We start from the raw sequence: 19947 nt of genomic DNA on the forward strand, positions 1-19947 counted from the left end.
GTCGTGAGGGCAAATTAAAATCACTAAACAAAAGAATAAGTTGAAACAGGTTAACTGATCTGAACACCCTCCTCTCCACTGAGCAGGAGAAAACTCACAGGCTGTCACCAGAGCAGTCCTCTCCCTGAGCTAAAGTGTTCTGGCCTGAATGCCAAGTACAATCAGCTCCATGAAAGGGTGGTACCCAATGCTAAAGAGAGACAAAGTAAGACATCCACATATGCAAAAGTCACAGTAGGCTGAGCTGGAGTTATTATAACAGTCTTCTCTTTAACCCAACAAATCATCCATCCAGCTACTGTTCTCTGATTTTTGCTCAGTATTGTTTTCTTCAGATGCTAACAGGCTATCAGCTAAAACATTTGCACCACCTGGCTCAGACATTGGCAGTAGTTGTGCTTCTGATCCAAAAATGTCATCAGCAAAAAGGTCCATCTGAGCTGAAGGTGCAACAACAGAGGATGCTTCAGAGCCAAGCAAATCATTCAGTGAACTCTGAGCAGCCTGACCGCTTGGTAGACCTGTAAACACATCTGCACTGTTTGAGACATTGCTGCTTCCAAAGATGTCATCAGGAAAAGCAGTTCCTCCATGATCAAGCACATTAACAGGAGGAGGCTGACTGAACAGATCATCATTAGAGCTGAATATGTCAAAGTCCTGTTCACTTGTCTGCTTCTCACTGCCAAGAGGATCCAAGAGTTGACTAACATCTTGGCTTATAGGTGTTGAGTCAGGGATGGTGAGTTGATCTGACATGCCAATGATTGCTTCATTTTCAGATGATATTGGTCCAGAGTCAACCAGGCTGGAGCTTTGAGTAGAAGCAGGTTCAAGCCAAGCTGTGTCAGTCATAGAAGCTGAAAATGTGCTGGGGGTGTCAGACAGACCAAAAAAATCAGAGGAATCTTGTGCACCGTTGTGGCTGAGATCAAAAAGCATTCCACTGCTCAAGTTCCCTCCTCCTTCAACCGGTGGGTCATGTTTGTTCAGCTGTTGGGCAGATTCATCCGTTTTTATCTCTGTGGCCAGTGGGTCAGCAAAGGGTGAAGTGACACTATCTCCAAAAACGTCATTTAATGAATCATCACCTTTCTCAGGTATTAACTCACTGTTTGATTGCTCAGTGCTCGGTGTGCTCGGTAATTGTGCCGCAGGGTCAAGATCTTTAGACTCTATTTCCAGATCAGAGAGAGGCAGGTTTGTAGCCTCACTGCTCTGTAAATGAGATTCTTGATCATCAGTTGGAATTGCATCCGTTTGCGCTATGGATGTTAAATCATCACCTGTCTCACTACTTATCATGGACAGGCTGGAAGGTTCTGAAGATCTACAGTCATTATTAAGTGCATCAGGCTCGGAGGACTGTAACCTTTTGGTGATGTCGCTCTGAAGCGCTTGTTCTTGAGGAGGGACTTTAGATGGGTCTTCTTCTTTTTGTGCATCTTTTGTAACAGAGCCTTTTTCATTCTCTGTTTTTTTGTCATCAACATGAGTTTCCTCCCTTCGCTTGTCCTGAGCAGCTGATTTTGTGATGTCCTCAGCCTTCTCTGAGGATGACTGAAGTAGCCTTCCTAAGAGTCCACTGCTAGGTTTGACATCTGCTTTCCTGGCATCCTTTTGTTCTGCTTTGTTTGTTTTGTCATTTCCACTCGATGTGAAGAGTTTTGACAAGGGGCTCTTTCCTTTGGACCAGGATCCCAGTTTGCCTTTGGTCTTTTCGGCCTGTTTGTCAGAGCCTTTCAGAGAATTTGTTCTCCCAACAGGCTTCTTCTGATCACCACCTTCTTCTTGTCCACTAGTCACATGAGCCTTTTCAAGCTGATTTTTACTTTTTTCGAGATTGACTTCCTCTCCATTCACAGGTCCTGCAGGACTTTGTGCTGTGTCAGGATTTTCTGATTCATGCTCGGTAACAGGGTTTCCTGGACTCACATCCAGTTTCTCAGAAGGCTCTTTTTGTGCCATGATGTCTTGAGTTGAAGTGAAAGCTTCAGTAAGACTTTGGGTGTCGAGTGATTCATTAACCTTCTGCACACCCCCGTTCAGAGTTGCAACATCATTCTGCGGAGTTTCTAAACTGTTCCCTACCATCGCATCACACTCTTGGTTTGACATATTGGCTCTTTCTTCACGGTGCTTATATTCCGGGATTTCAAGGTACACCTCACTTTTTCTATTTCCTTCACTCGTTTCAGATGCCAAATCGTAGAAAAGTATAGCGTTTTCACTCACGTCTGTTCCATCCTTGGTTTTATTTATTTCTTCAGACTGATCTGCGACCATTTCATTTTCTGTACCTGAGCTCAGCTGAGAAGTTCGGTCGTATCGAGCCACATCAATATTTGGGGAAAACCTTACGGATTTCCGAGCTTTATTTGAAGAAGTGTCCAGCCTGTTGGCCACTGGGCTGTGGTTTGCTTTTGAGGTGGGGGCCACATTTGTGTGAACTGTTTTTTGAGTCATGGCAGAAATTCTCTTTTCTGAGTGGGTCAAGGATGTAGTAACAGAGACTTGGGAACGGTTAGCTTGGACAGGACTGACCGGTTTTGTTTTCTCTGAGGGCAACTTCTCAGCTGAGATAAAGCCTGCTGTTGTAGACTGTTCCTTCCCCCACTTATCTCTCATTCCTTCTCTGTTACTGAGCCTGTCGCTTTTCCAATGCTCTGAAAAGCTCATGCTAACTGTACCTGCTCTGCTAATGTCAGACATTTTATTTTTCACAGCTGGTTCATATGTTCGCCGTGGAGAATTCTTCTTCTTCTCTGGTGGCCAGCTCATTTTTAGTTTACCTTTAACATCAGCAACGCTTTTATCTCCCGAGGCTCTCAGGGGTGACTTTGTGGCAAACGCTTCAGCAGAAGCCTCTCTGTGGCCATTAGAAATGTTTAACTTGTTCTTTGACACTTTGGGAGTGGGCTTAGCATCTGGCTCATCTGTCCCTTTATTTTTATCAAGCCAGCGGTCTTTGTGTTGCTTGTGACCGAAGCCCTCATCATAATTTCCTTTTCTTTTAAAAAGCTGATTGTAGTGAGAAATGCAGTAGAATTCGCCATAAAGAGAAGAATAGTTGTGTGTGCTGCAATGACATGAAAAAGCCCAAATATAAAATCAGATATAATTTTGTTTCTCTCATATTATTGATTTGTTGTGCTAGATCAGCTTGTGTGAATGATTTATTCATTGATATTGAGGATTTATTTCATTTATTTGTTTCATTTATTAATGCAAATACTAAATCTTTTCATCTTGATAATTTTGATTGGGTTCTATATGATAAATATTCCAATTTCTATAATTTTGTTCTAACATCTCACCTGAGCTTCTTCTTACAGTGTTTACAGCAGAAACAGTTGTAGTGCAGAATAAGTTTATTAGCCACCATTTTCTCCATTGGGTAGACTGGTGTCAAACAGGCAGAACACATTTCCTTGGCAGGCGGCTGGAACTACGATGATGAAAACAAACTTAGTTTTAGGTTACTTTGTCTTGTAGGTTTGACATGACAGGATCTTTTCTGTCATGTTTTACAAATGCAGCCACCTGTAGTGGAGAGCTCTATGATCTACAATTATGTGTACTTTTTTAAAATAATGAGTTAGAAGAAACCCACAGGAACTACTTACAGCTCACATCTAAGATGTTTTAAGGTGTACTCCTAATGTCACATGACCACTGACAAGTTTGATTCCTGGTATTTAGCAATTACACAGCTAGATAATGTCACATTTATGAGGTATTCAACTTTAAGTAAAAACAGCAACAGTGAGGCTTTCAGATGTGTTTGATGTTTGCGAAATCCTGTATTTTCAAAGCAGCTAACAACATAAGAAGAAAAGAGAGGTATTTTGAAATGAATTTTGAAGTGCATGAAGGTCTGGGGGATAGCTGCAGGCAAAAGTAGAGACAACGTGACCAAAACAGAAACTGGCATTTTAAAAAGTATAGCGCAGGTGTGATTTCTCATCATAGATCCATTACAACTGTGCAACATTTGACTCCAGGTATCCTTTAAAAAGTAATTTATGAAGTAATACGCTAACAATTTGTAGAATTCACTTAAGTAATTTAGGAGTATTGTGTGAATTATTGGTTGTGCACCAATGTACTACTGTTTCATATATTAGCCTAGAGATTGGATATTCATTCAAACTAAATACCACTGGATTTTTAAAAAGGTAGCTAATGAAGTCGATTTTATATTTGCGGTTTACAAGTTAATGGGCAGTTAATGGAGCATTTTCCATTGCCGTAACCTCTGTAAAAAAAAATTGGCAGCAAGGCGAAGTGGCTGCACCATTTCATACAGTTAAATGACAATCTTGCTGGGCAAAATATTTAAACAACAAATTAAGAGTTGTAGAACAATCAAGCCATGTCTCAGCTACACATAGCTTTTGGATTAATTTAAGTTTTTGCTTGATCTTCTTTTTACGCCTTTAACATTTTTTTGTAATTACTGAATTGCATTTTGCCTGGCATCTCCACCAAGACAAGATCCCAAATCAGCAGGGACATTTAACTTTAGAGATTCTACATTTTATTATCATCACTTTGATTTTGGGCCAAGCAAAGTAGATATACACGGAATTGAGTTATTGTAACTTCTGTGTGAGCTAATCTGCTTATAGTATGCTGAAAAGTAGCATCAGTGAGCAGCCATATGATATGGCTGCTCTGTGGTCATTTGTTATATTTATAATTCAAGGAATGAGAATAAAGAAAAACATCACAGATAACAGTCACATCGTCTAACCTGTCATTTATTTGACAGTCGTTTAAAACAGAAGAACAAACAGTGCTAACTTTGTGTTTAGCCTTGTTAAAAGATCTTAACACTTTATCATGTGGTTACAGTATAAAATCTATAAGACAAAAAGTTTGCAGTTTAAAGGTAACATTTTCATTATTTCATGAGTTCAGTTTAAAGACTAACAAAACACTTTCACTAATAAAACAAAAATGGGATGAAAACACACGTGAAATAACTGCTTTCCTAAAGTTAAAGGACCGTGGAACGCACTAACAAGTCGCTCATTCAGTGCGTTTCTTTTGGTGGGCCGAATGTTACAAATACCGTCCCGTCATCCTTGGTGCTCCTCGACACTTTATCTTCAAAAAAGCGCCCGGATCTTCGCATCAGTGGGGATGTCATGACTTCGTATCTGGTTGGACTAATTTCAAACAGGGCAGATGTTTTAGTGTCAGACTGTTTGGTGACAAATGTTGAAGTCCTGGAGGAAACAAATACATTGCCAAAGCCGTCGGTCTCTTCATAAGTTTCACTGACAGTCTTCGTGCCAATTATTCCTGCGGGTTGCTCTGCGGTTTGCACTTCAAGAACACTGACCTTGCGCTGTGGGCCATTTTTTGAAGATTCGGCAGCAGCGGACTCCAGATCGCTGTTCACATTTTGACAACTGTCAGAGCAGCTATTATTTTTTGGTTTAAATGTTGACATGGTTGGCTTTGGTTGATCACTTGGTTTTCTGGCAGCTGAGTGAATGGAGATGAATGATGGTGAAGACTGAGAGGAAGACTGTCTAATAAGGGGCTTGTTGTGCCCTTTTCTGGACACTTCCTCTTTGGAAAGACTTGAATCCAAATCTGTCTGGAGATTTACATCGCTTGTCTCTTTTGTCTGACTTGATTTGGCCTTGCTTGAAACAATGCTTATCTTCCTGATGTTGTTGGCAGGTTGAAAGTTTTGCTCAGATTTCAAAGACTCATCGAACAGCCCCGACAACCCTGCAATGTCAGCCTCAGATTTCAGATTGGAGACGGAGTACAGAGCCTTTTTGATCGTCTCTTCGATTTCAAGCAGCTTTGCTAAAGTCTGTTCCTTCAGGTTCATTATTTCCTTGCTTGCTTTTTCCAGATCTTCAAATGCCGTCTCAACTGAGGAGATGCTTTCAAGATCATCATCCTGGGTTTCTACTTCAACTTTCTTTTCCTCCATTTTACTTTGCTTAGCGTTTCTCCTTGATGTACCCATCCAAGTAGGGACATTCTGGTATAATGTATTCAATGAACTGTCATCTACACTGCTGGCCTCTCCCTCTATTTCTTGCACTTGAGACAGGATCCCCTTGAGTTCCTCTCTTTTTCTGAAGTTTTCAAAGATTTCCATGGCTGCCTTTACATTTCCTTTTACGATCTCTTCCATGTGTACAGAGAGCCTTTGTCGTCTTTCATCCTCTGTCTCTCTTGCCTTCTTCTCTCTTAAAACAACTTTATCCTCAAATTTTGGTTGCTTTTGGTCCGGGTTGTTTTCCTGCACATGGCCTGTAGCGACTGACGTCTGCAGTGCAGGCTCGTGCTGTTTTTCTTGAGGTTTGAGATTTGATTTGAATTCTTGAACAGACGTTTTTTGGTCTTTTTATGACCTCTACCGTTATCATCTGTGATTGTTGCCTTCTTGGAAGTGTCTCTGTCCTTTCCTTCAAAGTTATTTAGTGCTGCCTTCAAGCTTGTGTTAATTTCATGCTCACCATCTTCATAACCCCTCATACATGTCTGTATCTCCTCAGCTGCATTGATTTTGTGTTTCACATTTCTCTCTGTTTTCACTTCACTGCTGTTTGACATGGTCATTTTGCAGTCTGATTTCCTCTCTGTGAGTTGTGCTGTTTCCTGTTTCTTGCTGCTTTCCTGAGCCTTTGGCTTGATTGGCAGATATACATTTGTTTGATTTGAGACTTGCATTTCTTCATTAGCACATTTTTGTTGTTGGTATGCTTCATGTGAGCATTGTTTACTGAGTTTTCCATGTGTTGTAGTTTCTTGGCTACCCACAGAGCTTGTAGGAAACGACTGGCTTTGTTTCGGACGAATTACTACACTTTTTGTATTTTCTTTAACAGGGCAGGAAACTTTGTTAGGTGATGTATTTGGTTCTTCCATGACTACAGATTTTATCCATTGTGGCTTTGGTGGTAAAGCTGGTTTCTGCTCCTGTGGTTTCTCAGTCTTTTGAGGCAGTGGAGGTGGACTTGGCCTTTCAGAGCGGGGTGATTTAGAGGTTCCATTTGCTACAGGGTTGGGAGCTGAATTCTGTGTTGTAACAGATGGTTGTCCTTCACAGGTTACTGAAATTGAAGGAGATAATTTTGCATCAGACGGAGGCACAGGCACCACAACACACTGCTTGTGAACAGTCTTGCTCCTCTCTGAACAAGCCCTGCCTGAATTTCTGTATATCATGGCAGCTTTATAGTCTCCTTTGGATACATTTACGCTAGACTTCTCAAGAGATTTGAGAGCCAATTGCACATTACCGCTTATAATATTTTCCTTATCTAGGAGCTTCTGCTCTGTCGCTGCACTCTGCAGAGCTCTAATAGCTGCCTTCACATCTCCTCTGATAACTTGTTCTGTCTCATCTTCAGTTGTCTGACTATTAAACTCGCAACTTACAAAAGGTGGCAGTGATTCTGCGGCACTATTACTGTCTATAGCTGCACTCTGTTGACAAGCCTCAAAGGAGATATGGCTTTCCTGAGCTTTCTCTGTATCACTGACCTTCGGAGAAGTCCTGATTTGCTGGCATCTTGAGGAGGACGAACATGTTGATTGTGCCACTGTTGATGAGCTTTCCTCTTGTGCGGACATATTCAGGTTGTATATTTTTCCAGGAATGATGACTTCCCGCTCTACTTGCATGCTTTGCTGCTTTGCCATTTCAAGAGACCTTTTAGCTGCTTTTATGTCTCCAGATATAATGACTTCTTTTTGTGCTTGGTTTCCTTCACTTTCAGGACCTTGAGCTGACAGGTCCATGTCATAAATAGTTCCAGGTGTAATGACCTCCCGCTCCACACACATGCTATGTTGCTTTGCACGTTCTAATGATTGCATTGTTGCCTTGACATCTCCAGGGACAATTTCCTCCTTTGGAACACAGCTGTCAACACTAACAGAGCACTCTGATGAAAAAACCTTTTTGGTGTTCTTTACGTCCCCTGGTAAAACATCAGAAATTGTTCGTTCTGCCTGCTCTTTTTGCTGATAGAGGCTTCTCTTTGCTTCCCTCACACCCCCCTGAACTGTTTCAATCTGTTCCTTAGTCAGAAGGCTCTGATCAGCTTCATCTTCAGATGCCTCGGTGTGAAGACTTTTGAGGTAATGCAGATCTCCCTTTTCAATGCAGCTTTTGTACAAATTCACATTTCCCTTCTCTGTTTCGTCCACTCTGCACGACGCTGCTGTCCTCTGACTACTGGCAGTAGCTAACAAATTTCCAATTGCAGACTTAACATCCCCCCTCTCTGTAACCAGACTCTCGGTTTTGATTTCGTAATTGCAGAGAAGTGAATAAACGGACATCTCTGCTTGTCCCGCCGCAGTCTCTTGCATTATGATTCCCTTTTTCAAATTATTTTGTGGAATGAGCAACTCATCAATTACCTGGGCAATGTTTTGTATTCTTTGATCGTGTTCGATGTTGACTGTGCCGGTCGCCTGGGAGACTGGAAGCTCCACTACTGTTGTGTTAACTTTACCTTTTTCAGTTTCTCTCAGAAGAGTTACTTGTGGTTTGAGAGTTGGTCTGACCAAGAGCTGTAGCATGATGTTCCTGATGTTACCCTCAACAACATCCTCTTTCTCAATCTGCACCCCTTCTTTGTTTTCAAACATATATTTTGCCATGTTAACATTTCTGCTGCCATCTGCTTCTATTATGATGCCACTTGAGTGAACAAAAGCATTTTCATTCAAATACGAAAGGGTATCAGCCACACTGTTGGCGGTGATTTTGTCTAGTGGAGTGGTCTCAAAGAGCCAGGTGGTGCACTTCACATCAGCTTTTGGGATATCTTTAGCACTTTGCACTGAGGTTTCTTCTGGCTCCTTAATTTTGTCCAGGGGCTGCGATTCAAAGAGCCAGGTGCAGCGTTTCACATCTCCCTTCTGGCTATCTTCCCTGTGGACTGTTTTTACTGGACCCTGCTCCTGAGGCTCCCCTTTCAGGCTGTCAATGGTTTGATTCTCAAAGAGCCAGGTGGAGGTCCTGACATCTCCACGCTGCACATCAGTGACACTAACCATTCTCACAAACTTCTTGCACTGCTGCTCAGATTCAAATAACTGTTTATTCAGCTGCACATTACTGCTTCCAAAGTCTTCATTCACCCTGACTGAGAGTTCATCTCGACTCGTAAGGGAGTCAAGAGGTTGTGTCTCAAATTTCCACCTGGCTGATTTAACGTCTCCTTTCTTGACGTCCTCCTGGGTGACAGCTCGTATGACATAAACTTCGTTCTCCGCCCTGATGGCATCGAGTGGTTTTGTCTCAAACATCCACCTTGCTCCTCTTACGTCACCACTCATTACCTCTTCCTTTTTTAGAGTTGTAACTTCATGAAACTGGCCCTCTTTGTCTTTGATAGCATACAGTGGCAGGGACTCAAACATCATAGTGCTTGACTTCACATCTATATTGCTCACAGGCTGCTCCACATTGACCCAATTCTGCTCAACGGGTTCATCATGAATTTTATCCAGTGATGATGTTTCAAATATAAACTTTTTCTTCTGGACATCACCACTTTCAATGCTCTCAACCTTTGGTGTATTTGTGTCATTGTTGTCCTTGTTGATCTGGCTCATGGGGCAGTTCTCAAACATCCAAGTAAATTTGTTTACAGAACCTCTCTCGATTTGTTCGCCTTGGTTCTGCTGATCAGATCCTGCCACGATTTCTGATCCTATTTCGTCAAGAGACTGGGATTCAAAAAGTTCTTTGACTCGCGAAACTTCCCCTGACTGAAAGTTCACTTGGCTGACACATCTCAGATTTTGGTCTGAATTTGTATCCTTTCTTATTCTGTCCAAGGCCTCTGTTTCAAAAAGATGTTTCACAGTTTGAACACCAATCTCTGATTGGACTGAATCTCGTATGGTGCTACAAAGCTTCAAATTGTACTTTTCCCCATCTTTGATGCTATCTAGAGGCTGTGACTCAAAAAGCCATGTAATGGACTTAACATTGGTATCTTCAATGGCTTCTTTATCTTTTGCTTTTTCCGATTTGTCATACAAAATGTCCATTGGCTGTGTTTCAAACAACCATTTACAGGTCTTCACGTCACCTTTGTGCGGTTCCTCCTCCAAAGAAGAGTTTTGCTTTGTCTGATTGAACTTTGAATGAATCCCATCAATTGTCTGTGTTTCAAAAAGCCACTTTGCCGTTTTGACATCACCTGTGTTGTCTTCCTGTCTTGTGATGCCTTTGATTACCTCAACATTTGCTTTTCCTTCTGCCAGTTGGTCTAACGGCTTCGTCTCAAACATCCACTTATAGTTTTTGACTTTCCCTTTAGTGAATTCCTCTCGGCTGACTGTTGTAACCTTATGAAGGTTTCCAGAGCTGTCTTTTATTGCATATAATGGAGTTGTTCCAAACATTTCTCTGTTACCTTTTACATTTCCAACTGCAATAGACTTTTCGTTCTCGGTAATCTCCTCCTCAGAATGAGCAATTTTGCTCAAAGGAATTTTTTCAAAAAGTTCTTTGAATCCCTTCACGTCACCTTTTTCAATCACTTGTTCTTTTAATGAAGTGCTCTTTTGAATGCTGCTGCTTTCAAATAACTGTTTTTTGTCTTTTACTTCACCTTGTTCTTCAGCTGAAAGGGTAATTTTCTTCAGGCTCCCAACTTCATAGCTATCACTAAGCGTCTCCATGGGCTGCGTTTCAAACAGCCAAAGGGAGGTCTTGACATCTCCCCCAATTACGTCTTCTTTTTCCAAAGACTTTTCTGCCATGTTTCCTGCTGCCAGTGGTTTCATTTCAAAGAATTTCTTCTTGTTGACGACATCAACCTCTCCTGTGCACTCAGCGATGGCTCCTTCAAATGTGTTCTCTCCTACAACTTCTGGTATTCTGTCAAATGACTCAGTTTCAAACATCCACCTCTTCCGGTCAACACCTCCTCGTTGACCCTCCTCTAGCGATATGCCCCGAATTATTTTCACGACATCAGTTCCCTTACTGATCAGGTCCAAAGGCTGGGTTTCAAAAAGCCAGCGGGCAGTGCAAAAGCCACTACTGTCGATCTCCTCCCTGCAGATGGATTTAATCTCATACATATTGCCACTGTTGTCTCTGATAGCACAGCAAGGTTCTGCCTGAAACAGTTTCACGGTCTTTTGGACATCACCTTTCAGCTCCTGAAGCTCAGATCTCAGTTTCAGGAAACTATGATCTTCAATGGAGTTGCAGCGCCCCAAGTCACTCAGTGCTTTAGACTCAAAAAGCAGACGAGTCCCTCTTACATCCCCAGGCTGTACGGGTTCTTTCAGCACTGCCTCAACTAGTTCACCCTCTTCATTTACGGATCTACTTAAGGAATCCAAGGGCTGGGTCTCAAACAACCACATTGATGTTCTCACATCCCCCCTGACAGAAATCTGCCTTTTGGCAGACTGTAGTTGGGTGCTGTCAATATGTTCAAACATCGAGGAGGTGCTTCTTACATCTCCACCCTTTAACTCCTCATTATCCACCAGCTTTTTGGTTGAATGAGGATCTCCAATACTGTCCAGAGTCCAGTTCTCAAAGATCCATCTCATGGATTGCACTTCCCCCTGATAAGCTGCATCTGCTGCCTGAGTGTTTTCTGACTGCACTGCCTTCATGATCTCATCATCCACTGCGTCATCGAGACTTGCCCGTAAGTCTGGGTGGATGTGTTTAAAGAGCCTCTTCAGCTCATTTTTCTGCCGTTGCTGGTAGAATGTGGAGAAGGTTTCTTTAGGTGGAGGCACGGGAAGGCTACTTAACGATGAAGGCCCTTCGTAGTCGAAAGGTCTAGGTGGTACAGGGGGAGGTGGGGGGAGGGGCAAGTCATCTTCCTCAGGAGATGATTGTAAAACTGTGACTTTTCTGGTCTGGTCAGCCATCTTGAAACAATAAAAGAAATTAAAGAATATTATCAGGATCTAGTGATCTAGTCAACAAAAAGAGCATTAAAAAAAATACATGCAAATATTAGAATGACATACATAGCAAGGAAAGCCATACTTTACCTTCTTTTATGCTCGCTTCGCTTCTTTTATGCTTTTTCACCCCAAACCATCCTCAGTCACACCAGGGTTACCAAAAACACTTCACAGCTGTTAGTAGGCAAATATCACACATACACCCCGCCGAGGCTGCTAGTGTGGCTAGTTGTTTTTAACTTTTTTAGGTGAAAAAAGTGAAAACAGTGTTAAATTTAAATCTGTTTTAAGTTTTTTTTTCTGGCTACGTTGTTGCAGTGTAAACTAGGGTTGGGCGCTGTTAAAAGTTTCAGACAGGCTGCCATCAGTCAACCAGCTATTGTTGATATGTTCACAGAGGTATGCCACATGCACTGATAGAGACGCTTGTTGAAACGAAAAAAAAAAACAGAATACAGAAACACCTAATTGAGATGATTTTGATTCACTTTCAATCCCAAAATAAACATTCAGATGGAAATAACAAAAGCTAGATTTTGAGTTGTTGGTGTCCATGGAGAACCAGCAACTCACTGGTTTAAATCTTATTAGCTCATAAAGGTGCCAGGTCACCTCAGTAATACATTACTAATATAATTATTATTCATTCTCAGCAGCAGACCAAGTTCAGCACTGCTTAATGATTACCGTTGATCTGATAGTACTATTCTGATGGAGATACTCTGTGTCTGTGTTCAATTCTGTGCTGGAGCTCAGCTCAACAGAAAGGATGGAGGCACCACCTTGTGGTCATTCTCAGTTTTTCAACATAACATCCCTACATAACAACATAACTACATACAACTACAATTAATTAGAAACCAGAAAAATGTAAACAAAAGTAAATTATCTAAATGATTTAAACATACCTGACCCTTTGTGAAAAAGTAACAGCCCATAAACCTAACAACTGGTTATGCCATCCTGAGCAGCAAGAACTGCAATCAAGGCTTTGCAATAACCAGCAATAAGACTTTCACATCACTGTGAAAGACTCATTGTTCGGCCCTGAATTTCGGCCCTCTCTTCTTTGCAGAGTTGAAGAATTCAGCCAATTTGGAGGATTTTGACCTTGTCCATACTCAAAAACCCTCTCAATCTTTCACTAGGCCACTGTAAAACCTTCATTTTGTTTTTTTAACCATTCAGAGGTGGACTTGCATGTGTGTTTTCAATCAATGCCTTGCTTCATAACACAGGTGTGCTCAAGCTTCAGGGCACAAACTGATGGCTGAAAATTTTCTTTCGGGGTTTTTTCTGGTAGAGAGCAGAATTCATGGGACAGTTGAGGCTTGCAGTTCTTTAGATGTTGTTCTGGGCTCTTTTCTGAACTTCTGGATGAGTCATCTCACAATAGTTCAAGATCTTTTAGCGTACATCACTTTGTTAGACGGGTTCTATTTGAGTGATTTCTTGATTCAACAGGTGCCAGGAATCAGGTCTAGGTGTAGCTAGTGAAATTGAACTAACTTTTAGTAATTAATTCACAATTTAACATAAGGGGCACTTACTTTTTCACACAGGACCAGTATTGTTTACAAGATTGTGCTTTATGTTGCATTTAATGTGAGCCGTAGATTGACTGTGTGTTTGATGGTGGAAGCAAAGACTTGCACAGCACACAATACTGAGAAACCACGTTCTCCTGTAAAGGTTTCTAAATGACGTATACTGTACCTTACTGTTTTTCGCCCTTTTTCCTAGTGTACCAATGAATTCCTGTTAAACAAAGCAAAGAGTGATTTAAATCAGTTTGAATCACACAGAACTTTATTATTTGTTACATATATACATTAGCACTGTGTTCCACACATTTCAAACATGCACTAAAGTGTTGAGGCACTCCTGTTGTGACCTAGCACACTGAAAATTCCCCATTGAAGCCCTTGACCTCACTTTGTGAGGAGGAATGAGAAGCATCTCAGGAACTCACTGGTTGTGTTGGGCCTCCTGTGGTGTCAGTGGCTGCTGTTCTTGACAGATAGAGAGTTGATCTGTCTCTCACTGAGAAGGAAGTAGATGTTCTGTCTCTGGTTTGTCTTGTTGGGGTGCCCCCTTTAGTCAGTGAAGAACTGTATTTGTCCTCTGCAAGAACAAGATCCCACATCAAATTAATGTTGAATTCTTTATTAGATTTGCCCAATAATACATCTGGAGTCTTGGGATTTCTAGTTTAAACCTAGTGGCACACACACATGCATAAAAGTGGAACTCAGATACTGCTGTATCCTAAAATAAGCAAAGCCGTGCGTGTCCAGTGTCAGCAACAAGTTGAATGATAACGCTGTGTCTGTGTATTTTTAGTTATGGTGGAATCTGTCTTATCACTGTTGTAGCTTCCTGTTACCTCATGGATTCTAGTTCACATGCATTATGCCATGAAACAATATATGTTTTAGTAAAGAGAGATATTGTAACAAACAAGTCAGATTATGAGCTTTGATCCCGGTAGATAAATAGGCCCACACAGCCCTCCCTGCTGCCCAGGACCATCATCAAAATGCATTCCACGGATTGACCATGATACCCAAGAAGAAGAAAAAACAGCAACTGCTAGCTCAGCTGGAGGGACACAGATTGTTTGCACATTGTTTGAATGGGCTCTCTCCCATCAAACCATCAACACCTGACCAAAAGAATGCGACTGCCCAGCCCAGTAAACCACATGCATGTGTTCTGAACTTGATTTTTGTTTATGCAAAAAACATTCCCTGCAATCAGACTGTATTAGCTGAAATTTGTTCCTCAGCTGGAGTTAAGTAAATATAATGAGTTTAGAAAAAAATTCAACAGCAGTATCATGAAAAATATGTTCAGAGGTCAACAGCACGGTGTGCTGCACAGGCCATCCAGCTGTAACTAATGGCCAGATTTAAACACACCTCCCTTTTCACGCACTAAGCCCTGACAGGACAAAAGGATGGCCTGGCGAGCCGGCGCCTCTCACGAGTCTGGACTTAAAGCATTTTCACAGATGGGTGAGCAGACAGAATCATGCAACCGACTGCCATGCCCACCCCATTAAAGTCCTCACCCAGTAAACCGAGAGGTCAACTGTCACTCATCATCGATGTGTGTTCACAAACATCCACGCAAACTTGTCTCGACAGAGGAGATAATGAAAAGACTCATTCTTACAGACTCAAAAGTGAAATTAAGCTTCAATGACACAACTGGAAACCTTTTTCAGTGATTCCAACGTTTTCTGAGCAATGTCTGCCGACATCTCTTTGATCTGGGTTAATTCTTCAGGAATGAAGAGGAGCTATTAGCAGCATGCTAATGGGAGGGAATTTTGGGATGCTGGCAGCTGTACAAATGATGGTTAAATGCAGCTGGCATTTGTTCTTCACCACCACCGCCGCCTTTTACCTCCATCAGCTGTTGGCAATTGTAGCTACATTCATAGACTGTAATGAAAACCTACATCCCAAAGGACAACTTGTATTATAGGGTCCCAGATCCCCCAAATAGCACTGTGTGTTACACCATTTGCCTACTTCCAGGAGTTAATTTTTTTTCCTTCATTTTATTTTAATTTTCCAGTGTTTCTAAAGATATAGAGAAGGAAACAGACTAACTGTTTAATGGATGACTTCCAATTTCAACCATTTTTCTTAAATTTGAAGGATAGCGTACCGATGGGGTCTGACGGTTGATGAGCACTTAACACTTAATGAAGAGAGCATTATATTCATAAATTACTGCCTTTATAGCTCAGTCATAAAAAGACAGGAGCAAAATTGCAAATTTCAGAATTTTCTATACTTTGTGTTTGCTGTTGAAAAAATCAGTTTCTCGAGTACAACTTAATCTTGTCTCAACAATGACAGCATGAAATTTGACAAAATAAAGTCCAATAATACAAAGCATGTACATTCAGACACCTTTCTCTGTCATTATATAGTGCTATTGTCATTTTACTGTAGCGGCACAGTCACGCTATTTGGCCTCATGTGAAGAAAGTTGATAAATACTCACTAAAACACCATCCAGCGTTGTTTTCCCTGTGTATTTCTGCTGTGTTCACTCCCAGGACCCCTGTGATGTGTGATGTGTAGTAGAGCCTGTCTCCTCTTTCAGTGCTCTCTGTGACTGAACTCTTTCTAGTCCCGTGGCCTTGGTGACAGCTGATTTTTATCAGTGCCCGCTGTCCCAGTGGAAGACTTTGGCTATTTTGGGATGGTGGGCTGGCTGCTGCTACTCGCCTGAGTCAATCACCTCTGTTAGTCACTGCTGGATTGGGACACCCCTCATTCCCACAGATACATTGTCACCTGCTATAACAGGAACTGGGTGGGACCAATAGTATGTGTGTCAGTGGGTGCTCAGTAGCCAATATATTGAAAGAAAAAATACAGACAAATAGTCCTATTTTGGTAAGTTCTACTTGGGTCCTGGCATTCATGAGGATGTCACTCACACGCCTAAACAGCATTTTCGGCCAACATAGACCTTCAAGTGTCCCATTGGACAAAACAATGTACACCCCCCGCACTGCCAAACTTACTCATGAACAGCTCAAGGAGCATGACACAGATCCAAAGGAACTTATTTGGCCTCCAAACTGCCCTGATCTCAGTCCAATCTTTTAAAATGCCAATTCATACTCTCTTTTTCCACACTACCTACACTTTAAGTATCACTAGGACACAATTAGTGTTTTTAGATCATCAAAATCTCACCCAAAATTCAACAGAATTAGATGGCGAATGCTGGTAAATTACACCATAAGCCATGGGCTGTATTATGAAACACTACCAAATATTTCACCTTTATTTTGGAACAACCACAGCTGACATTACTGGTTGTCCCTTACTTATACCAGGCTCATCACAGCGTAAGGACGTCAGTATTGCTGAAGCAATATCAGTAATGGTTTGTGGACAGGCATGGCTCAGAGGGCCAAGGCCTGCGTCACGGTCAGGACTGGTAGTGACAGTCTCAGTCCTATCTTAAGCATGTGTGCCGGGCACATAGTTATGCATTTACAACACTACATCCTTGTCTTTATTTAGCTTCTTTTTCCTCCCACCACCAAACACCACATGGGTTGCCACTGCTTCGTAAACTCGGTCAGGATTTACATGGTGACACTTTAAATACTAGGCCTTGATCCTGAACTCTTTGCTCTGCGGCAACCTAATATAGATTCATTCGATATGCTTGAGAACTGCTGTTTGACATGCAAAGATGAATGTGCCTACATTCATATTTCAAAGAACTGTCAGGAACATATATATTAAACAGCTTAAGAAGTGTCCACTCGTCTTACCTTACATGACAATGAATCTCAAAGCTTCAAGGAAATTCTGGCACCCATCCCGTATCCCCTCCTAGATGTCAGTGATTGTAGTAAATATGAAATAAAGTACCACTGCTCACCAGGCAAGTGTCTGCGTGCTCTGTCATGAAACTCTGGAAGCCCATTCACAGCCCTGCTTCCGCCCACTTGAGTGGCTTTCTGTGGATAAACAGCATATTATGTTGTCAAGAGAATTATAACAGACAATATATGATTGTTTTGTGTTTCATTTTGGTGGGTGTGGAGTAGGACTGTCGAGACTTAAAATAAAGGGACTTAAAACCCATGATAGCTGGGTTAAGAGTTGGATGACACTCGTGTCACTTTCAGTAACACATAGCCAGGAAAGATATGCAGGATTAGTAAGCTTTACTATTAACTGGTGCAGATTTTTTTCTTTTTTTCACACAAACAGACTAACTACCTGGTTCTGGATGTAAAGTGCAAACATATCAGGTGAGTGCTTCCTTTAAAAAGTATGAAAATACTAGCGTTTCATTGCTACCTATACTGTATTTCATCAAATAAATTGCTAACTGCCAAATAGGCTACCAAGTGCAAAGCAAAGGACTAACGTTTCAGCAAAATTCAATTTAATTCAACTCACTTTTATTTGTATAGCACCAAATCACAACAACAGTCACCTCAAGGTGCTTTAAGAGAAAACAGAGAAAACCCCAACATTAAGATGACCCCCTGTGAGCAAGCACTTGGCGACAGTGGGAAGGAAAAACTCCCTTTTAACAGGAAGAAACCCTTAGCAGAACCAGGCTCACATCACGTGCTTGTTTCATTTGGATGACCAGCACTGTATTGTAACACTTCTTGTAACTGCTCAAGTAAGCAGCTGACACACCTGTGTAGCCGTGTTCTTAAGAAAAGTGTTATGACTTCTCCTGTCCTGCAGAGGGTAGTCTCTCACTGTGACATTGTCAGCTTCAGACGTCATGTTCAGCCGAGGGTTGCTGCTGAAGCCCTGCTGCAGGGTAGCTTTGGACTCGAACAGGGCACACAGGGCTTTGGTGCCCGTAGCCTCCTTCTGAGGAAGGAATTCCATGGAGCGACTCCTGGAAAGATTAGAGCGCCTTCCTGAGCCCCAGAGGACCACATTCTCTCTGCTGTCCTCTCGTCTCCATCCGCCATCCACCCAGCTTTCTGACAGCTAAAGACAGTAGTTGATTTTTATGTGTTTTTCAGTTTTAGCAGTATTTCCATTTAACAAACACAGGTGTAGACACCTACCTCAAGATTCTGCTCTGCTCTTTCAGGACTCCTTAGGTCAGAGCAGCTTTGGTAACTGTTAGGACAAATTTAATACCAATATATATTAACAGATGAGTGAATGAAGACAATACACAGTCAGCAAACATTGCCGGCACCTGTGAATAATGTAAATAAACTGTAAATGTTTGTGCCTCAGTAGAACTTACTGTTGCACCAGTTGAGAGACAGACTTTCTCTTCCAGCCGGGGGAAACTGCATTGACCCATGACTTTTCGTGAGTCCCAGAAAGACTCTTCAAGGACTGGGTCCTCCTCAGGCCAAAAACCTCCATTGTATTCTTTTAAACAACAGCTGCAATTCAAAGCAACAGCATTTTTTCACCAAACTGCAAGCTTTTAAAACCAGACTGTCATTTAAAGCAGAATAGATCAAATCCACAAATGGTTTCTTTTGACTCATCAATAAACTCTAAATCTGACGTTCTTAAATTCAAGTGCATCACTGAGGTTTAACTTCTTTTGAGTTATTATACAACGGACACTGACACTGACAGTCATCTGACTCTGTTAATGTTTATGAATGTATGCACTCAAGCAGCAAACCCTGGCTCGAGATGCCGTCTTATAAGAGTACGATACATACACGATTGCTGTTGCTGAAAGAACATTTAATGCGTTCAAATACGAAAGAAAGAAAGAATGACCTCTTAATTCTGAACAGAGAATTCATATTCACATATATATATTCTGTCTGACTCACATGTGAGTCAGCTACAAAGCAGTTGCAATAACATTGCAATACTAATGATGCAAATAATGTTCTTCTACCTAAAAAAAAATCAAATGAATATTCAGCTCCAAACCTGAAAAGAAGAAGAAGTTGTCACCATTTCTGTCTTTCCGTCTTACTCGTGGTTTAGGAGCATCTCTTACAAGACACAGCAATTCCTGGTGGTCAAAGTCCTAAAACACCTTGTGATTCAAGTCTTCCGGATATGATATCTGCCATGATAGAATCACCTGATGAATTTGTCTGATGGAGCAATAAAACTCTGATATTTATAAATGGAGGGACATGTATGCGGAGTAAAAAGCCGCATTTCCCCAAATTCTGTTTGTCTTTATTACGCTATACATATCACCAAAACACATTTTTAGTATCCATGTGTTTGTAAATTGTAATGCTTTCTATTTGATACTTTAAACACTAATGACCATGCTGACAGCTTGAGGCATTCAAAACAGTGAGAAGCCAGAGAGCCGACCTGCGTGACAGCTGGTCCAGTCAGATGTCCGTGCTGAAATGCCTGGCATAGCCGCTCTGTTACTGGATTCCAAACCAAAACCCAGAGCGGCAGCATTTTATCTGCACCTCTCACGCCTTACCCTAGTTACTGTGTTAGCAGCAGCAAGGGCCACATTCATCCATCTACTGTT

General features: G+C 41.6%; 2 protein-coding genes across 2 annotated transcripts; both read right to left on the reverse strand.

The window, feature by feature from the left end:
- Window positions 1-4745: 4745 nt before the first annotated feature.
- LOC116332957 (xin actin-binding repeat-containing protein 1-like) lies at window positions 4746-6594 on the reverse strand. The gene is made up of 2 exons (XM_039602402.1): window positions 6492-6594; window positions 4746-6375 (listed from the first exon to the last, which is right to left on the reverse strand). The coding sequence occupies exons 1-2, from the start codon at window positions 6592-6594 to the stop codon at window positions 5039-5041; spliced, it is 1440 nt and encodes a 479-aa protein (XP_039458336.1). The 3' UTR covers window positions 4746-5038.
- Window positions 6595-6954: 360 nt separating this feature from the next.
- Window positions 6955-19917, reverse strand: xirp1 (xin actin binding repeat containing 1). The gene is made up of 10 exons (XM_039602729.1): window positions 19776-19917; window positions 19374-19512; window positions 18718-18862; window positions 18530-18584; window positions 18144-18449; window positions 17368-17446; window positions 13916-14067; window positions 13660-13701; window positions 7522-11904; window positions 6955-7088 (listed from the first exon to the last, which is right to left on the reverse strand). Exons 3-10 carry the CDS (start codon window positions 18840-18842, stop codon window positions 7086-7088), a joined length of 5145 nt encoding a protein of 1714 aa, XP_039458663.1. The 5' UTR covers window positions 18843-18862; window positions 19374-19512; window positions 19776-19917; the 3' UTR covers window positions 6955-7085.
- Window positions 19918-19947: the final 30 nt, after the last annotated feature.

Source organism: Oreochromis aureus, linkage group 18 (assembly GCF_013358895.1).
Source record: "Oreochromis aureus strain Israel breed Guangdong linkage group 18, ZZ_aureus, whole genome shotgun sequence".
Lineage (NCBI taxonomy): Eukaryota > Metazoa > Chordata > Actinopteri > Cichliformes > Cichlidae > Oreochromis > Oreochromis aureus.